Here is a 15,794-nt window from a genome sequence, read left to right as displayed (position 1 = left end):
TTTTGCCAGGTACTTCAGCTTTCAGTCCAATGAGTCAGTAGCAAATTCCACTAATATTTCAGCTGAATCTTGAACTACTGTTTTATACCACAAGCTTCTTCTGTTTTATCCTTGAATTAAGAATAGATAGCCTTTTATGCCCCTGATATTTATGCTGACACACTAAAACAAAAAGCAATAGGCTGGACATATTAAAGTATCTCAAGTACTTCAGAGGTCAGAGTTCCTTTGAAGCACCTTAACACATCACTTATGGATCAAGGACAATGTGGCATAATGGAAGTATTTCTCTTAAAAGACTGCGGTAAGACCAGAAGTATCTCTGTTGGGAAATCAAAATGTCATTAGTGGAAACTGCAAATTTAGACCTCAGTGAATACGGTGGTCGTCTGTCTCAGTTCTGTTGTAAAATGAGATTTTCCAGTTCATCTGCAGATCGCAATAAAAATGCAGCTGACTCTCGATATCCTGCAACAAGCTGTCGCACGGCATTGATTTCAGTGGGACTCAGCTGGGGTCTGGAGTTTGAGCTGCTGGAGGATCCTGAGCTAGTCGCCAATTGCCTCTTCATGCTGAGATCAGTGGGTCCTAGAAAGAAAATCATCACAAAATTAGACATAAATATTATTTGTTCTTGCATCTTGGATGTGAGCATTCAATAAATTATAGTTGAAGAATTCATGAATTCTTCCACGAGAAGCTACTGATCTCTTTAATCAAATACATCTACTCTCAGAAAGATTAATGAGCAATGTAATGGTAACTGAGTGGCTTTTCTTTGGACTTCTCTCAGATGCCCGAATCAGCCTCTGGAAATCACCTCTTGCTGCGGAGAGATGGTGAAAACTTTCTTGGAACATGTGTGTTTTGAAAAATTCAATTTTAAATCTGTCTTCCATGTGTTGTAGAAGCGTCTCATAGTAGCATAAAATGATGGGAATTACAAACATTTTTCATTTGTTACATTCATTAACAGATAGCTTAGACCCCATCAATTTGCAATTTTAAAAAAACTGTGATGTTAATGACTTTAGAGTACAAACTAGTCAACTTAGAAAAAAGGAAACTAAGGACTAAATGACTTCAGGAATATGTTTAGAGTTTGACAACATTTAAGTGGCACAATAAGGAGTTGACTTAGGTATATTATTATTATTCATTTCAGGCAGATGTTTACCATGCTGATTAGTATTAAAAGTGTTGACATATTACATTGGAATTTGTTTTAGAAGTGCAATAAGTAAGTGATTACTGCAAACAATACCCCAGAGAACCTAGATGTTTGGAATACTGACTTAAGTGTTTTTAATGCCGTCTCTGTAGTTATTTGCACAAAACACATTCATGTGCCAAAACCTTTTTTTCCTACATATTTAAGCCATCTGGTGGGTATGCTTTTTGACAACATTTTGTAAATTTTTTACTTAAAAATTATTTATAAAGGTATTTAAAATCTTTCATTCAGTCATTTGTGTTGAGAAGATACTTCTTTCAATTATTAAGTGTTCACTTTTATAGTTCTTAGCTGACATTAAGTATTTACTGTAATTATTAAAATTGCAGTATTAAATTTAAATCCTTGAATAAAACAGTACTAAGCACATAACTAAACATGTGCTCCAAAACTGTAATGATTCTATAACTTGAAAATGTTTTAACAGATTTTTCCTAACCATGTGTAAATTTTCAGATAATGGTATTCATTTCGTGAACTAAAACAAGAGATGTTATTTTATCCTTTTGGTTCTCCTTGAAGCATGATGGAGCTAGGTCAGGACCCAACCCCCTCCACCCTCCACCTCCACAAAGGAGATGAGATGTCCCATGAGAGGGAAAGAGCGTCACTTGGAATTTAATTAGAGCAGAGATGAGACTAGCACACAAGAACTCTGACATCTGAGAGAAATGTATTTCCACTTCTGTAGTGGCCTTTCAAAGTTTTGATTTTTCTAGCAGGACTTAGCTTCCATTTGTTCTGCTATTTACAAAATCATGAGACTGACATGACAAGCTGGAAGAGAGATGTGCGATGTCACATTTGCAAACAGAAGTTACTGAACCTGTATTGAGGCAAATCATTAACATCATTGAGTTTATTTGGAAAGTTCTGAGTGGATTAAAAAGGCATTATAACAGGAGTAGTGGTCTCCAGATGAACCTACTTTAAGTTTTGTTTTTCTTTATATTTAAGAGGCCCAGTACCAGGATAGATCTTTATAACAGATATTGAAAGGGTTTTCCTCTCAGCTGTGTAGTTATCTAGTATCTGGTTGGCTGACTATCATTATTTCATTACAAGGTGTAACATTTTGACGGTTTTTGCTGTCAATCCCAGTTGATTGACATCCTTAACTAGAAATGAGAAACAGTTGAGGCAAGGGCTCCAATTCTTTCTGAAGTGAGGGAGATTGATTTTATTCTACTCAGCAGTTTGTGAATTACACTCTACCGCTGGCTCAATGTTCTAAGCTTCCAAACCAAGACCCAGCTTTCACTTTCCTTCAGACCTTTGTTAGCACAGGCATAGTCTAGAGAAAGCTCTGCCATTTAGAGGCTATTCACACCTCCAAGTTATTATTATTATTCTTTGTCTGGAAGACAGTTGACATCATTATCCTGGCTTCTTTCAGATCTGCAGGATCAGGATAGAGTGCATAAACCAAAATTATAAGCAGTCCTTTAGCTAACTGTTTGTTATTCGTATCTTCACTACTATGGGGTTAGGTGAGGAATCAAGCTAAAATAAAAATATTTGCAAACAAACAAGATATTTCACTAGTGACCAAATAGCCCTCACTGATTTGTCACTACCATTCATTTCTGCCTCATTGAGTGCATCCCATACTTGACTGGTTTGGCTTAATTAACCCCAACAATATGATCTGATTAGAATGCATATCAATTACAAGTAAAAATTCAAATTTTATAAAGATGCTAAATTTAGTGAAGTCTAGGAAAGTATTCTTGGAGACCTGCTAAAATCTCACAAAAGGCTACTGAGAAGCATGGTTCTGGAAAAGCTGGACCAGTTAACAAGAAAATGACCAAGGATAATGACACAAAAGATACTTCAAGAGAAATATTTTGATATCCAAGGTTAAAGGCAAACACCAAGGCAACTTGCTAGGTACACATTTATATAAGTGCCCACATTTTTACCAAAGTGATGCAAACCTGCTTTATGATCATTCTGAAAAGATAAATAAGAGATAAAAGGTAGTTCATGCTAACATACAATGCTGTTTGAAAAGTTAAGCTCCACATATCAAAACCAATTCTTGATTCGTTTTTTTGAGGTTTGAGGGATATTTAAGTTACAAATAAATTTCAGTTAAAAGAAAATGTGTATTTTCATTTTACTTCTTCATTTTCTTTTCATTTTATTTTCAAATTAAGTTATGAGCTGAACATTTCTCCCCTATTTATGGTGCATTTTCGGTTGTTGTTTTAAATAGACTTGTTTTTGCGATCATCTTTTAGTGTCATCTATCCTTAGGTAGTAGGGCCCCTTAGTACAAAGTTTTGTTTTTAGCAGTGTAAATTCTCTTTGAAAGACTATGGCATACATTTATATTTATCAAAAATTAGACGGAAGGTAAGAATGCAAGGCCCATAAATGCAGGCACCCTTTGTGTCTCATTTACCATATCATTCTATGGAGCTGTGTTGGTGCCTGGCACAAAGGAAGCCTCAATAATAATCAGTGACTAATCAATTATTGTATAATCAATAAATGAGAAGTGCCAGATTTTTCTACAGCCAGTACTTAAGAAACAGGAAATAAGTGATTTTTTGTTTTGTTTTGTTTTTGTTTTTGTTTTTTGAGACGGAGTCTTGCTCTGTTGCCCAGGCTGGAGTGCAGTGGCCAGATCTCAGCTCACTGCAAGCTCCGCCTCCCGGGTTTACGCCATTCTCCTGCCTCAGCCTCCCGAGTAGCTGGGACTACAGGCGCCCGCCACCTCGCCCGGCTGGTTTTTTGTATTTTTTAGTAGAGACGGGGTTTCACCGTGTTAGCCAGGATGGTCTCCATCTCCTGACCTCGTGATCCGCCCGTCTCGGCCTCCCAAAGTGCTGGGATTACAGGCTTGAGCCACTGCGCACGGCCAAGTGATGTTATTAATAACACTAGTCGTGGTTAAAACAAAACTAGTTAGACATAAAACACAATGGTTTAATGTGACTTACTCAAGTAAAGTAACCTCTAATACATGGAAATATTATTATTGCCATAAAAGTCATCTAAAATTGTAAAAATGTAATTGCTTGATTACAGTGATTTCCACATGAATCATTGCTGATAGGGAAAAATAAATTATTGTCCATTTCCTAAATAATCATGTTTGTTTTACCACTAAATATTACCACAGGTCCTGAGTTGAATATAAAATCATTCCTAGCTTCATACAACCTTCTTCTACATTCCCTTCTTCAGCTAGGACCTCCAATCTCAAGTAATAGACTATGAAATGTCTGGATAACTGGCAATTAATGTAACAATTTTAAATAAGTGAAGAACATTTTAAATTCATTCTTTACTACAGGGGTGGTGAAATTTTAAACAAAGAACAAGGTAGGAAATATTTTAGTCATCTCAGGCCAAAAGGCAGAATTGCAGATATTAATAATGTGTAGGTACTTATACAAAAAGAGAGAAAGCAGATTTTTACAACATTCTCATGGACAAAATTCAAACTATAACAGCAATTGAGTCTTTTTTTTTTAAATAAGGTTTACTACTGAGGAGAGTAGAATTCTTTTTCTGGGAAGGCACTTTTTTCTTAATTGAGCTTCACCATTAGTGTTCCCTTTCATGAAAATTAATTGCAAATGTTCATCTATTAATGAAGATTTGTAGTGATATTTTATGTGTTTCATCTTTGAAAATGTCTTTTTATGCAGATATGTATTTTCAAATACTTTTATCAGGTCACAACCATATTATTTTAATTGAGCATATTCATCACTTAAAAGTCATTATAGAATTCTATTAGATCCTTCTCCTGATAGTTACCTTTTATTAGGTCAATACATTGCAGATTAATTACTTCCAATTAAAGTTTAAACTGGAAGCTCCTCAACTGAACAGTGAAAAGGAATTTGAAATATGATAATTTACTTTGCGTTTGCATCAATGTACTAAAATATTACTGAGTCTGTGGTATGTGCTCAGAAAATATATTCACTGCAAATTTGCATGGGAATGGAGATTTTACTTCTTGTTTTAACTTCTGATAGGACAAGAAGTTTATAAGCAATTTGCTATTACTGTGATTCAAACAGTATTAGCCATCATCAAAATGACTTTACCACAGCATAAGCTTTGCATATAAGTACTGTTTTATCTTGTAATTTCAGATTGAATTCAACAAGAAACATTGCCAATTCTGCAGCAAAAAGTAATTTCCAAAACCATTGAGTGTTTACTGATACTGTTTGAGGGCAGTTCTTATTTAGAAAAAATTTAACCTTAGCCCTGATCTGAAAAAATAATTTGTAATAAAATTTTACCAGGAAGCCATCAAACTGCTGTGTGGTAGGACAACTCAGTATATTCAGATTCTATTCTGACAAAATTTCACAGTAATGAACAGGATTAACTAATGAGAACAAATGAAGTTTAAAGATGATACTACTGTTTTAACCATGAATAAAATACTGAAGTGTTTTCCACAATGCAACTGCTAATGGCTCTTTCAAGGAATAACCATATGCTTTATGTTTTAACAAACTTTGTAAGTAAGTCCAAGTAACCCTCTTTGTACTTCACACCTCTTAGAAAGTTCCACTTCGGATTGTATTGAATTACTTTTTTTGAAACTTTGAAAATATTTTCACCTATAGATGTTCCACACTTACTATTCATAGAGGCTAATTTTGTCACTTCAAGCTTATCATTGACTCCTCCAGTAAGCAACAACAGGGTAGTATTAGTACCATCTCAAATCAAGAGGCAAGGAAAACTACTTGAAACTACAGTTACCTTGTTTGTTAACTGACTACTTATATTACCAATATTTCAATTTCCTCAAACTTTCAAGCACTATTCTTGCCATAATGCTAATGGTCTTGAGAAGCCTTATTTTTCTGGATACAATTCTTTAGCTGTTGCAGTAAAATGTGATTTAATAAACTTGCTATCAGTAAATGAAGTGATTTTCCCTGGTTGGCTAACAAATTCACCACTTGAAAACTTTGGTTGTACACCATTTCATTTCTTATTTTTGTGATCAGATGTTTAATCAAGGTATTCATGATGATATTGTAGTACTTTTGCCAAAGAGTAAAAAAAAATCAACTATGAAACCTCAGGATCTTAGCTAAGTTAGCTAATATAGATAAAGTATCCATCCAGCTACAATGCCTGGTTATAGTAGATATTCCATAAGTGGTAATTTCCTTCTCCAGATGACTGAATATTTATCAGTGGGCTAAAGATATCTAAAATATCACACTAAATATACATTGTTAGATTCAACATGCTAATGAGTTTCATTTATATTCACAAGTGTGATTACACTATAATTTGCCTAATACTCTTTTTGATGATAGAATTATAGTAGTATCATAAAATGAGCTGGAGTACTCTCTCTTCTTTTATCCCTTTTCCTTCTTTTAGAATTGTTTGTCTAAAGTGAAGATTATCTAGCTTTTGAAGCCTTGGTAAAATTTGTAAAACCATCAGATTCCGAAATTTTTTAATGGGCAGATTTTATAATACTGATTCAATTTATATAATGGTTACAGGTTCATTTGGAATATCCATTTTGAGTTCATATTGGCCAATTATGCTTTTGTAAAACATGGTCTAATATCTCTAAACTTTCAAGTATAATGGCATAAAATACTAATTTAATACATTTTAATCTTTGTTTTTTAAAATATTCTATTTATTCATCTTGTCATATTTTTTAAAAGCCCTTTCAAGATGCTGCCTTTTGCCTTTTGTTAGTCTTCATCTGTCTTGTATTCATCTTGTCATATTTTTTTAAAAGCCCTTTCAAGAATGCTGCTTTTGCCTTTGTTAGTCTTCGCCTATTGCTTCTTTGAATTTGTATTTAACCAATTTTTTACTTATTCTATTGTCTATGGGTTTTCTCTGTTTTAACTTCTCAGGTTAAATCATTAGTTCATTAATTTTCTATTTTTTCTAATATGTATGCCAAAATGCTAAATTAGTTATATTCCATAAATCCAGTTATGTAGCATTTTCATCTTTGATAATTATAAATATTTGTCAACACAATGCTATCTGTATGTTAATGATTTTTTGATTTTTTCCATTTGCTTAGGTGGTCAACATATGTGAAAGAATATGTATTGTTAGATATCTGGGGGTCAGATTCTAGATATAGCTATTAGATTAAATTTTAATTATTTGTTTCAAATCCAAATGTTTTCTTTTGTATCTTTTTTTGTTTGCTTTTTGTTTTTCTGAGAGACTTGTGTTAAAACTCCATGGCTATCATTATGACTTTCAATTTCCCCTTGCTATTTTGTTACTTTTTCATTTAATTTTGAGGCTTTGTTATTGGGGTACGTGGTTGTATTAGTCCATTCTTACACTGTTATAAATATGTGAGGCCAGGCATGGTGGCTTATGCCTGTAATCCTAGCACTTTGGGAGGCCAAGGTGGGTGGATCACTTGCAGTCAGGGGTACAAGATCAGCCTGGCCAACATGGTGGAACCCACTCTCTACTAAAAATACAAAAATTAGCCTGGTATGGTGGTGGGCACCTGTAATCCCAGCTACTTTGGAGGCTGAGGCAGGAGAATGGCTTGAACCCTGGAGGCAGAGGTTGCAGTGGGCTGAGATCATGCCACTACACTCCAGCTTGGGGGACAGAGTGAGAATCCATCTCTAAATAAATAAATAAATAAATAAATAAATAAAATGAAAATAAATACCCAAGACTAGGTAATTTTAAAAAGGAAAGAGGTTTAACTGACTCACAGTTATGCATGGCTGGGGAGGCCTCAGGAAACTTATAATCATGGCAGAAGGAAAGCAGGCATATCTTACAAGGTGGCAGGTGAGACAGCATATGTGAAGGTGGAACTGTCAAACACTTATAAAACCATCAGATCTTGTGAAAACTCACTACCATGAGAACAGCATAGGGGAAACAAACCCCATGATCCAATTGCCTCCCACCAGGTCCCTTCCAAAATACATGGGGATAATGGGAATTACAATTTGAGAGGAGATTTGGGTGGGGACACAGAGCCAAATCATATTCTGACCCTGCGTCCTCCCAAATCTCACATCCTTTTTACATTTCAAAACCAGTCATGCCTCCCTGACAGTCTCCCTAAAACCTAACTCATTCCAGAATTAACCCAAAAGTCCAAGTGCTAAGTCTCATCTGAGTCAAGGCAATGCCCTTCTGTCTAGGAGTTTGTGCAAGTTAGTGATTGTGGTTTTTGCCATTACTTTTAATTACTTTTGCACCAACATAATAGTTACTTCCAAGATACAGTGGGGACACAGGCATTGGATAAATGCTTTCATTCCAAATGGGAGAAACTGGCCAAAACAAAGAGGCTACAGGTCCCATACAAGTCTGAAACCCAGTGGGGCAGTCATTAAATCTTAAAGCTCTGAAATGATCTCCTTTGACTCATGTCTCACATCCGGCGCATGCTGATGCACAGATGGTCTCTCACGGCCTTGGGCAGCTCCCTCATGGGCTGGCATTGAGTAACTGAGGCTTTTTCAGGTACATGGTGCAAGTTGTCAGTGGATCTACCATTCTGGGGTCTGGAGGATGGTGGCCCTCTTCTAGGCAGTGCCCCAGTGGGGACTCCGTGTGGGGACTTCAATCCCACATTTTCCTTCCACACAGCCCTAGCAGAGGTTCTCCATGAGGGTTCCATATCTGTAGCAGACTTCTGCCTGACCATCCAGGTGTTTCCATACAGCCTCCAAAATCTAGACAGAGGTTCCCAAGCCTCAATTCTTGACTTCTGTACACCAGCAGGTGCATCAACATGTGGAAGTCACAAAGGCTTGGGGATTGCATCCTCTGAAGCAATGGCTGAACCTTTACCTTAGCCCCTTTTAGTCACAGCTGGAGCTGGAGTGGCTGGGATGCAGGGCAGCAAGTCCTGAGGCTGCACACACCAGCAGGGTCCTGGGCTTGGCCCAGGAAACCATTTATTCCTCCTACGCCTTCAGGCCTGTGATGGGAGCAACTGCTGCCAAGATCTCTGACATGCCCTGGAGACATTTTCCCCATTGTATTGGTATTGACATTCTGCGCCTCATCACTTATGCAAATTTCTATAGGTGGCTTGAATTTCTCCCCAGAAATGGGTTTTTTCTTTTCTATCTCATTGTGAGACTGCAAAATGTTCTAACCTTTATGTTCTGTTTCTCTTTGAAACATAAGTTCTAATTTCAGATCATCTGTCTCAAGTCAAAGTTCCACAGATCTAGGGCAGTGACAAATTGTTACCAGCATAGCAAGAGTGACCTTTGCTCCAATTCCCAAGAAGTTCCTCATCTCCACCTGAGACCACCTCAACCTGGATTTCATTGTCCACATTATTATCAGCACTTTGGTCGAAACCACTCAACAAGTCTCTAGGAATTTCCAAACTCTCCCACATTTTCCTGTTTTCCTCTGAGCCCTCCAAACTGTTCCAACCTCTGCCCCTTACCCAGTTCCAATGTTGCTTCCACATTTTCAGGTTATCTATATAGCAGTTCCGCACTGTCTGTGGTACCAATTTTCTATATTAGTCTATTCTCACATGCTATAAAGAAATACCTGAGACTGGGTAATTTATAAAGGAAAGAGGTTTAACTGACTCACAATTCTGCATGCCTGGGGAGACCTCAGGAAACTTACAATCATGGCAGAAGCAGAAGTTAACACATCTTATATGGTGGCAGGTGAGAGAGAGTGCATGAAGGAGGAACTGTGAAACACTAATAAAACCATCAGATCTCATGAGAACTCACTCACCTTCATGAGAACAGCATGAAGGAAACCATTCCCATGATTGAATCACCTCCCAACATGTCCCTTCCTCGACATATAATGATTATGGGGATTACAATTTGAGAAGAGATTTGGGTGGGGAAACAGAGCCAAACCATATCAATAGTACCTAGACAATTGTTACCTTCTGATGAACGGTTACTCTCATTATTAGTTAATAAATATTTAATTCCCCCAAGCTTTTGTATTAAAGTCAATTACAGTGGTTCCTCACTATCCTTGGGGACTTGGGTCCAGGATACCAAAATCCAGGATACTCAAATCCTTTATATTAAACGACACAGTATTTAGATATAACCTATGTGCATCCTCTGGTATGTTTAAAGTCATCTCTTGATTACTTATAATACTGAATATAATGCAAATGCTATATAAATATTTGTTATATTGTATGTTTTTATTTGTATTATTTTTATTTGTGTATTGTTACTTTTGATTTTTTTCCAATATTTTTCATCTGCAGTTGGTTCAATCTGGAGATATGGAGCCCACTGACACAGAGGGACAGCTGTAATGTCATACACCCTCATACAAAAATTCTTTCAATACTTCTGCAAGATTGTATTTTATCTGGGTCACTGCTATCAAAAAATAACTACATTTTATTTATGCATCCACCTGAGAATTTGTCCTTTAACAAGTGGTGGAAAACAACAGAACCAAATATGAGATGTAAGTATAAGGTCTTGGAACTCTCCATCTTCAGATAACTTACCTTTTGATTAGAGAAAAGATTGATACTATAGTTTAGTGGTAACTATTTGTCTCTTCTGTAGTCTATGTCAAACCAAAGTCATTTTTAAACAAGTTAGGTCTAACTGTAACCCTAATATGATTGTACATTCAAATACTTCACTCCTCTTGATGTCATTAAGTTTACACTTCTCTATTTAGTTAACACTGATTAATAAACATTAGGTTACCAATAAATAGTATACTTCTCTACAAAGTGACAAGTTGCTAAGATACATATTGTACACATACTTAAGAAAATATAAAAAGCAAGATATGTATCAGTGTCAAGGCCAAATAACTGTTTAAGGCATTATTCAAGGGAGAAAAGAGAACCCTGTAGATTGTACTGCCCCACCAAAATTGTAAAACTTCTTTCTAGCAAAGCTAAGGATCAAACACTGACAGCAATTGCAGGTTAAATTAGATCTCCTTCATAATATATTCCTGGACTGATTTGAGGGCAATTTTGACTGTTTACTTAAAAGGTTAATTTTAGTTGAAGACTGTAAATATCAATCTCCCACACATTTAAAAAATTAAGTACTGCAAAACTGAAATCTCTTGGATCTGCTTTTCTAAATTCTAAATTTTACACCAATTAAAACATTTTAAAATCTTCTTTTCTCACTGTCTTGATCCATTTGTGTTTTATTTCATTTTTCTGATCTAAATTGACCTTGTTTAAAAAAAGAGAGAGAAATTGCTGTTGAACATCTCAGCACTTTTTTTTTTTATCTAAGGGAGTTTTCTACACAGTCAATTTAAAGAGAAGCAGTTATTTGCCACATTGGCCTTTCTAATCTTTCCTCTACTTTCATTTGCTAATTCCCAGTACTCAGCTATGTAAACTGCCTGAGTTTGTCCAGTAAATGACCTTTCTACTCAAGTTTCAAATTCAGTATTTTGTGGAGACCTAACGAATCCTTTGATAAATCACAGGATAACCTAAAGTGAGAATCAAGTGTCCCAGCAGTTTTAGAAATTTATGAAGGGAAAGACTCCTAGCATGCTTCTGTTTCCAGGCAATCTTTGGCTTCTGGGGAAAGATACAAATACTGCAGGGGAGAGAAGAGTTACTTTTTAATTTAAGGTGAACAAACATACTACATAAGGGCATAATGATTTATTATATCATTTATGTATATATTTACATACATATATACATTTTCAAATAACAGGAAGCAATCCCTAAAACCAGAAAGAATAAAGCATCAATTTATTATTCTTCAGAGAGCCCATGAGGTCAAAAATATCACAATTGCTTAGACCATTGGGTTCTCCGGCCACTGCTAAAGAGAAGAGAATCTTATGATTTGTACTCCCCCACCATTCATAATTTAACTTCATTTCTCCTGTTTCAACAAGCTGACAAATAAACTAGGAAAATAGTATTATTTACAGTTTACTTGTAAATACCAGGGGGTTAATCCTTTGCCTAAATTCACATAGTTTGGTAGTTTCTACATTAAGATTTGAACCCAGATTTTCCACTTGCTAATCTTACTATCTGATAGCTGTGTGCTGCATAACTTTTGTCTGTACATTAAATGATATTTCATCAATTGGAGATTAAACTTGTGTTCAAGTTCAAACTCATTAATAAATTTTTACTATTTTCTTGAGTTATCAGTGCTCTAACAAAGCTGGAACATTTAATTTACATCTTTTTTTTTTTTTTTTTTTTTTTTTTTTTTTTTTTTTTTTTTTTTTAGACGGAGTGTCGCTCTGTCACCCAGGCTGGAGTGCAGTGACCGGATCTCGGCTCACTGCAAGCTCCGCCTCCCGGGTTTACGCCATTCTCCTGCCTCAGCCTCCCGAGTAGCTGGGACTACAGGCACCCGCCACCTCGCCTGGCTAGTTTTTTTGTATTTTTTAGTAGAGACGGGGTTTCACCGTGTTAGCCAGGATGGTGTCGATCTCCTGACCTCGTGATCCGCCCGTCTCGGCCTCCCAAAGTGCTGGGATTACAGGCTTGAGCCACCGCGCCCGGCCTAATTTACATCTTTAAAGAGTCTTCAAATATTTCTGGAAATAGATTGAATAAACACAAATGTACAGATAAATTTTACAACTGACAGTAAAAAATTGCAGCCTATTGATTTTCTGTTCCCTTAAAAGTGAAATAAAATAAATTTGTAAAATAAGAAAACTGTGTAGTATTTCCTCAGGGCATTTTGGAGGTTCTCATTTTATCATGTCCCTTGCTTACCACAATTCATACTAATCCCTAGAAATTCCTGGGAAGTTGATTGTAACATGTGTGTGTGTAAACACACACACACACACAATTCCATATATATGATCAGGACTCACTGCAGTCTTGACCTTCAGGACTCGAGTGATCCTCCCACCTCAGCTTCCTGAGTATCTGGGACTATAGGCCATGCTACTACACCTGGGCATCTAGGTATTTTTTTTTTTTTTTTCAGAGATGGGGATTTGCTATGTTGCCCAGGCTGGTCTTGAACATCTGGGCTCAAGCAAGCCACCTGCTTCAGTCTCCCAAAGTGCTAGGATTATAGGTGTGAGCCACTGAGCCCAGCCTGATTCAAATGTTAATCTCATACAGACACACCTCACAGACATATCTAGAAAAATGGTTGGTCATTTGTTGGGCATCTTATAGACCAGTCAAGTTGACACATAAAATTAACCATCACATTTATATACTCTATTTAGGAGAATTCCCTTATAATATCCCAAAGGGAAGGTATTCTAAATCACATTCAATATTTTGAGATAATTACTAAGACATGTTCACTATAACATAGATGCCTGTTATAACAATACAAGATTTAATAGGAGTTGTGTTTTGTCCTGTATGCTTAATGGTCATATGAAATATTTTAAATTCCTATATTTCACACACACACACACATGCACGTGCATTTATCCCAGAGTGATTAAATTTGGTAGTTTATTCCACTCCTTTAAAAACAGGACAACGAAAATCTATAACAGAAACACTGATGCTTCATGAGGTAAGACACATGAATTAATGAAGAATTAGCTCCTCTGGAATTGAGATTACTAGTAATTAACAATGAAATTGATAGCTGATAAGGATACTATAATATATTAGTATTATAAAAATCCAATACAACCCTCAGTTTAGACATTATTATATTGGAAAATATTATTTTAGTAAAAATTTCTTAAGGTGCTGTGAAATAATTTGTCTCACTGTTTTAAAGTACAACATTAAAAAAATGGTCCTCTTTTTGGCAATTTGCTTCTTCCTATCACTGTCAATAATCTTACAAATATGTAGGTACCTATGATATGTCATCTGTATTCACATATTTTAAATCCCTCAAATTTTACTGTAAGTAGATAATAATTATAAAAATCTTATAGCACATAAGATATTTATATAGAATAAATATAAGTTCATATTTATAAGTTATATATTTATAGGACAAAGTACACCTGAAATGATTTAAGTTTGATCCATTTGTTTTTAAACTTCTCAGAGACTGTTGTTTTACTTTTTGTCAAATGAGACTCAGCAAATTTTAATCAACTTACATATTAAGATGATGTGTAAGTGTTTTATAGACAAGTACTTTTAATATTTGTTGCTTTGGAAGTGGGGATGAAATTGGGGTGGGTAGATCCTGCTACCTCTAGAGTATCCTTTTTGCTCTTAGAGTCTAATAATTTAAGGTAAGGAAAAGAAAAATAGGCTCTAACTTTATAAAAGAATAAATGATGGAAGTCTAGCAAATAGTAGACTATAATTAAGTTGAATCACTAAACCAAAGGTCAGCAAGCATGGATATTCTGCATATCAAAAAAAATCATATTTAATCTACAATCATCCAAAACTACCAATATAAGATTTTTTTTTATGTTATGAAACTGTGACTCATATGAAATATAGAGTATTTACACTGAAATAGCTACTTTTTTTATACTATTAGTCAATAAGCCATGAAGGTAAAATTACAATTTTAAGGAATAGAAAATTTTAAGAATCTGTACTTAGATGTAGACGTGTGTATGCTTTCTCTTAGTGATTTCTTATCAAATATTTACATTGCTTCATCAAACAACCAGAGGTTTAAAAATAAGGCACAATCATTTTCATGAACCTAGACAGCATATTTTCTTGTATATGATGAAAGGCAGGGTTGATGGATTTCCATTAACGTTAATGCCTGTCTTCTCATTTCTCACCTTTGTTATTCAGTTGCTTAGAAAGCAAATTAGTATTTTATTCAAATTTATGTTTAATTAGCATAAATTGTATGTATTTATCATGAACAACATGAGGTTTTGAAGTACACATACATCGTGGAATGGTTAAATCTAGCTAATTAACAAAAGCATTACCTCACCTAGTTATAATTTTGTAGTGAGAACATTTTACATCTACTCACTTAGCAGTTTTCAAAAAGGGCATTATATTAAGTGAAATAAACCAGAAACAGAAAAACAGATGCTGTATGATCTCACTCATATGTGGAATCCAAAGAATTTGCTCACATAGTGGAGAGTGGAATGGTGGTTGCCAGAGGCTGGGGTGAGTAGGGAATACTGGGGAGATGTTGGCAAAACAGTGTAAGTTTACAGTTAGATTAGAGGAATAAGTTCAAGAAATCTACTGTACGGCATAGTTAATGCTGATATATTATATTCCTGTAAAAAACAAATTAGTATTTTACAAGAAACAGAAGAAATCATGGGAGCAGACCATAGTCGGACAGAGTGGTGTATCAAGAATGGTTTTTAAAGGATGTAAACATGGAGAGCTGAGTATATTATAAACGTACAAAAGGTATCTCTGATTTGAAAAAACACAATGAAAATAAACATAGTATGACCTCCTTTACAATTATGGATAAACTGTGCTCATAAATATGCTTTCAGGAATAAAATGTAAAAGAAATTATTCTTGTAATATTGTCCCAAAGAACAAAAAGACGTAACAACATATATCACCAGAAATAGGCACCAACAAAAAAAAAAATCCTAAATTCAGAAGACTGTACAAGCTACTTTTAGATCCATTCAGAACACACAGAGGATTATATTTCCTAATGGATTTAAA

At 35.2% G+C, this 15,794-nt stretch overlaps 1 protein-coding gene across 10 annotated transcripts in view; it reads right to left on the bottom strand.

Moving 5' to 3' along the window:
- Nucleotides 1-15,794, bottom strand: part of NOL4 (nucleolar protein 4) — a 397,837-nt gene continuing 382,043 nt past the window's right edge. For all 10 annotated transcript variants that reach the window (XM_017874065.1, XM_017874067.1, XM_017874066.1 and 7 more), the window contains one exon: nucleotides 1-588. In XM_017874065.1, the coding sequence (XP_017729554.1) occupies nucleotides 395-588 (194 nt within the window). In that variant the 3' untranslated portion in view covers nucleotides 1-394. The remainder of the gene's footprint in view (nucleotides 589-15,794) is intronic.

Source organism: Rhinopithecus bieti, unplaced genomic scaffold, assembly GCF_001698545.2.
Source record: "Rhinopithecus bieti isolate Rb0 unplaced genomic scaffold, ASM169854v2 scaffold_5260, whole genome shotgun sequence".
Classification (NCBI taxonomy): domain Eukaryota; kingdom Metazoa; phylum Chordata; class Mammalia; order Primates; family Cercopithecidae; genus Rhinopithecus; species Rhinopithecus bieti.
This window is presented reverse-complemented; position numbering and strand designations above follow the sequence as displayed.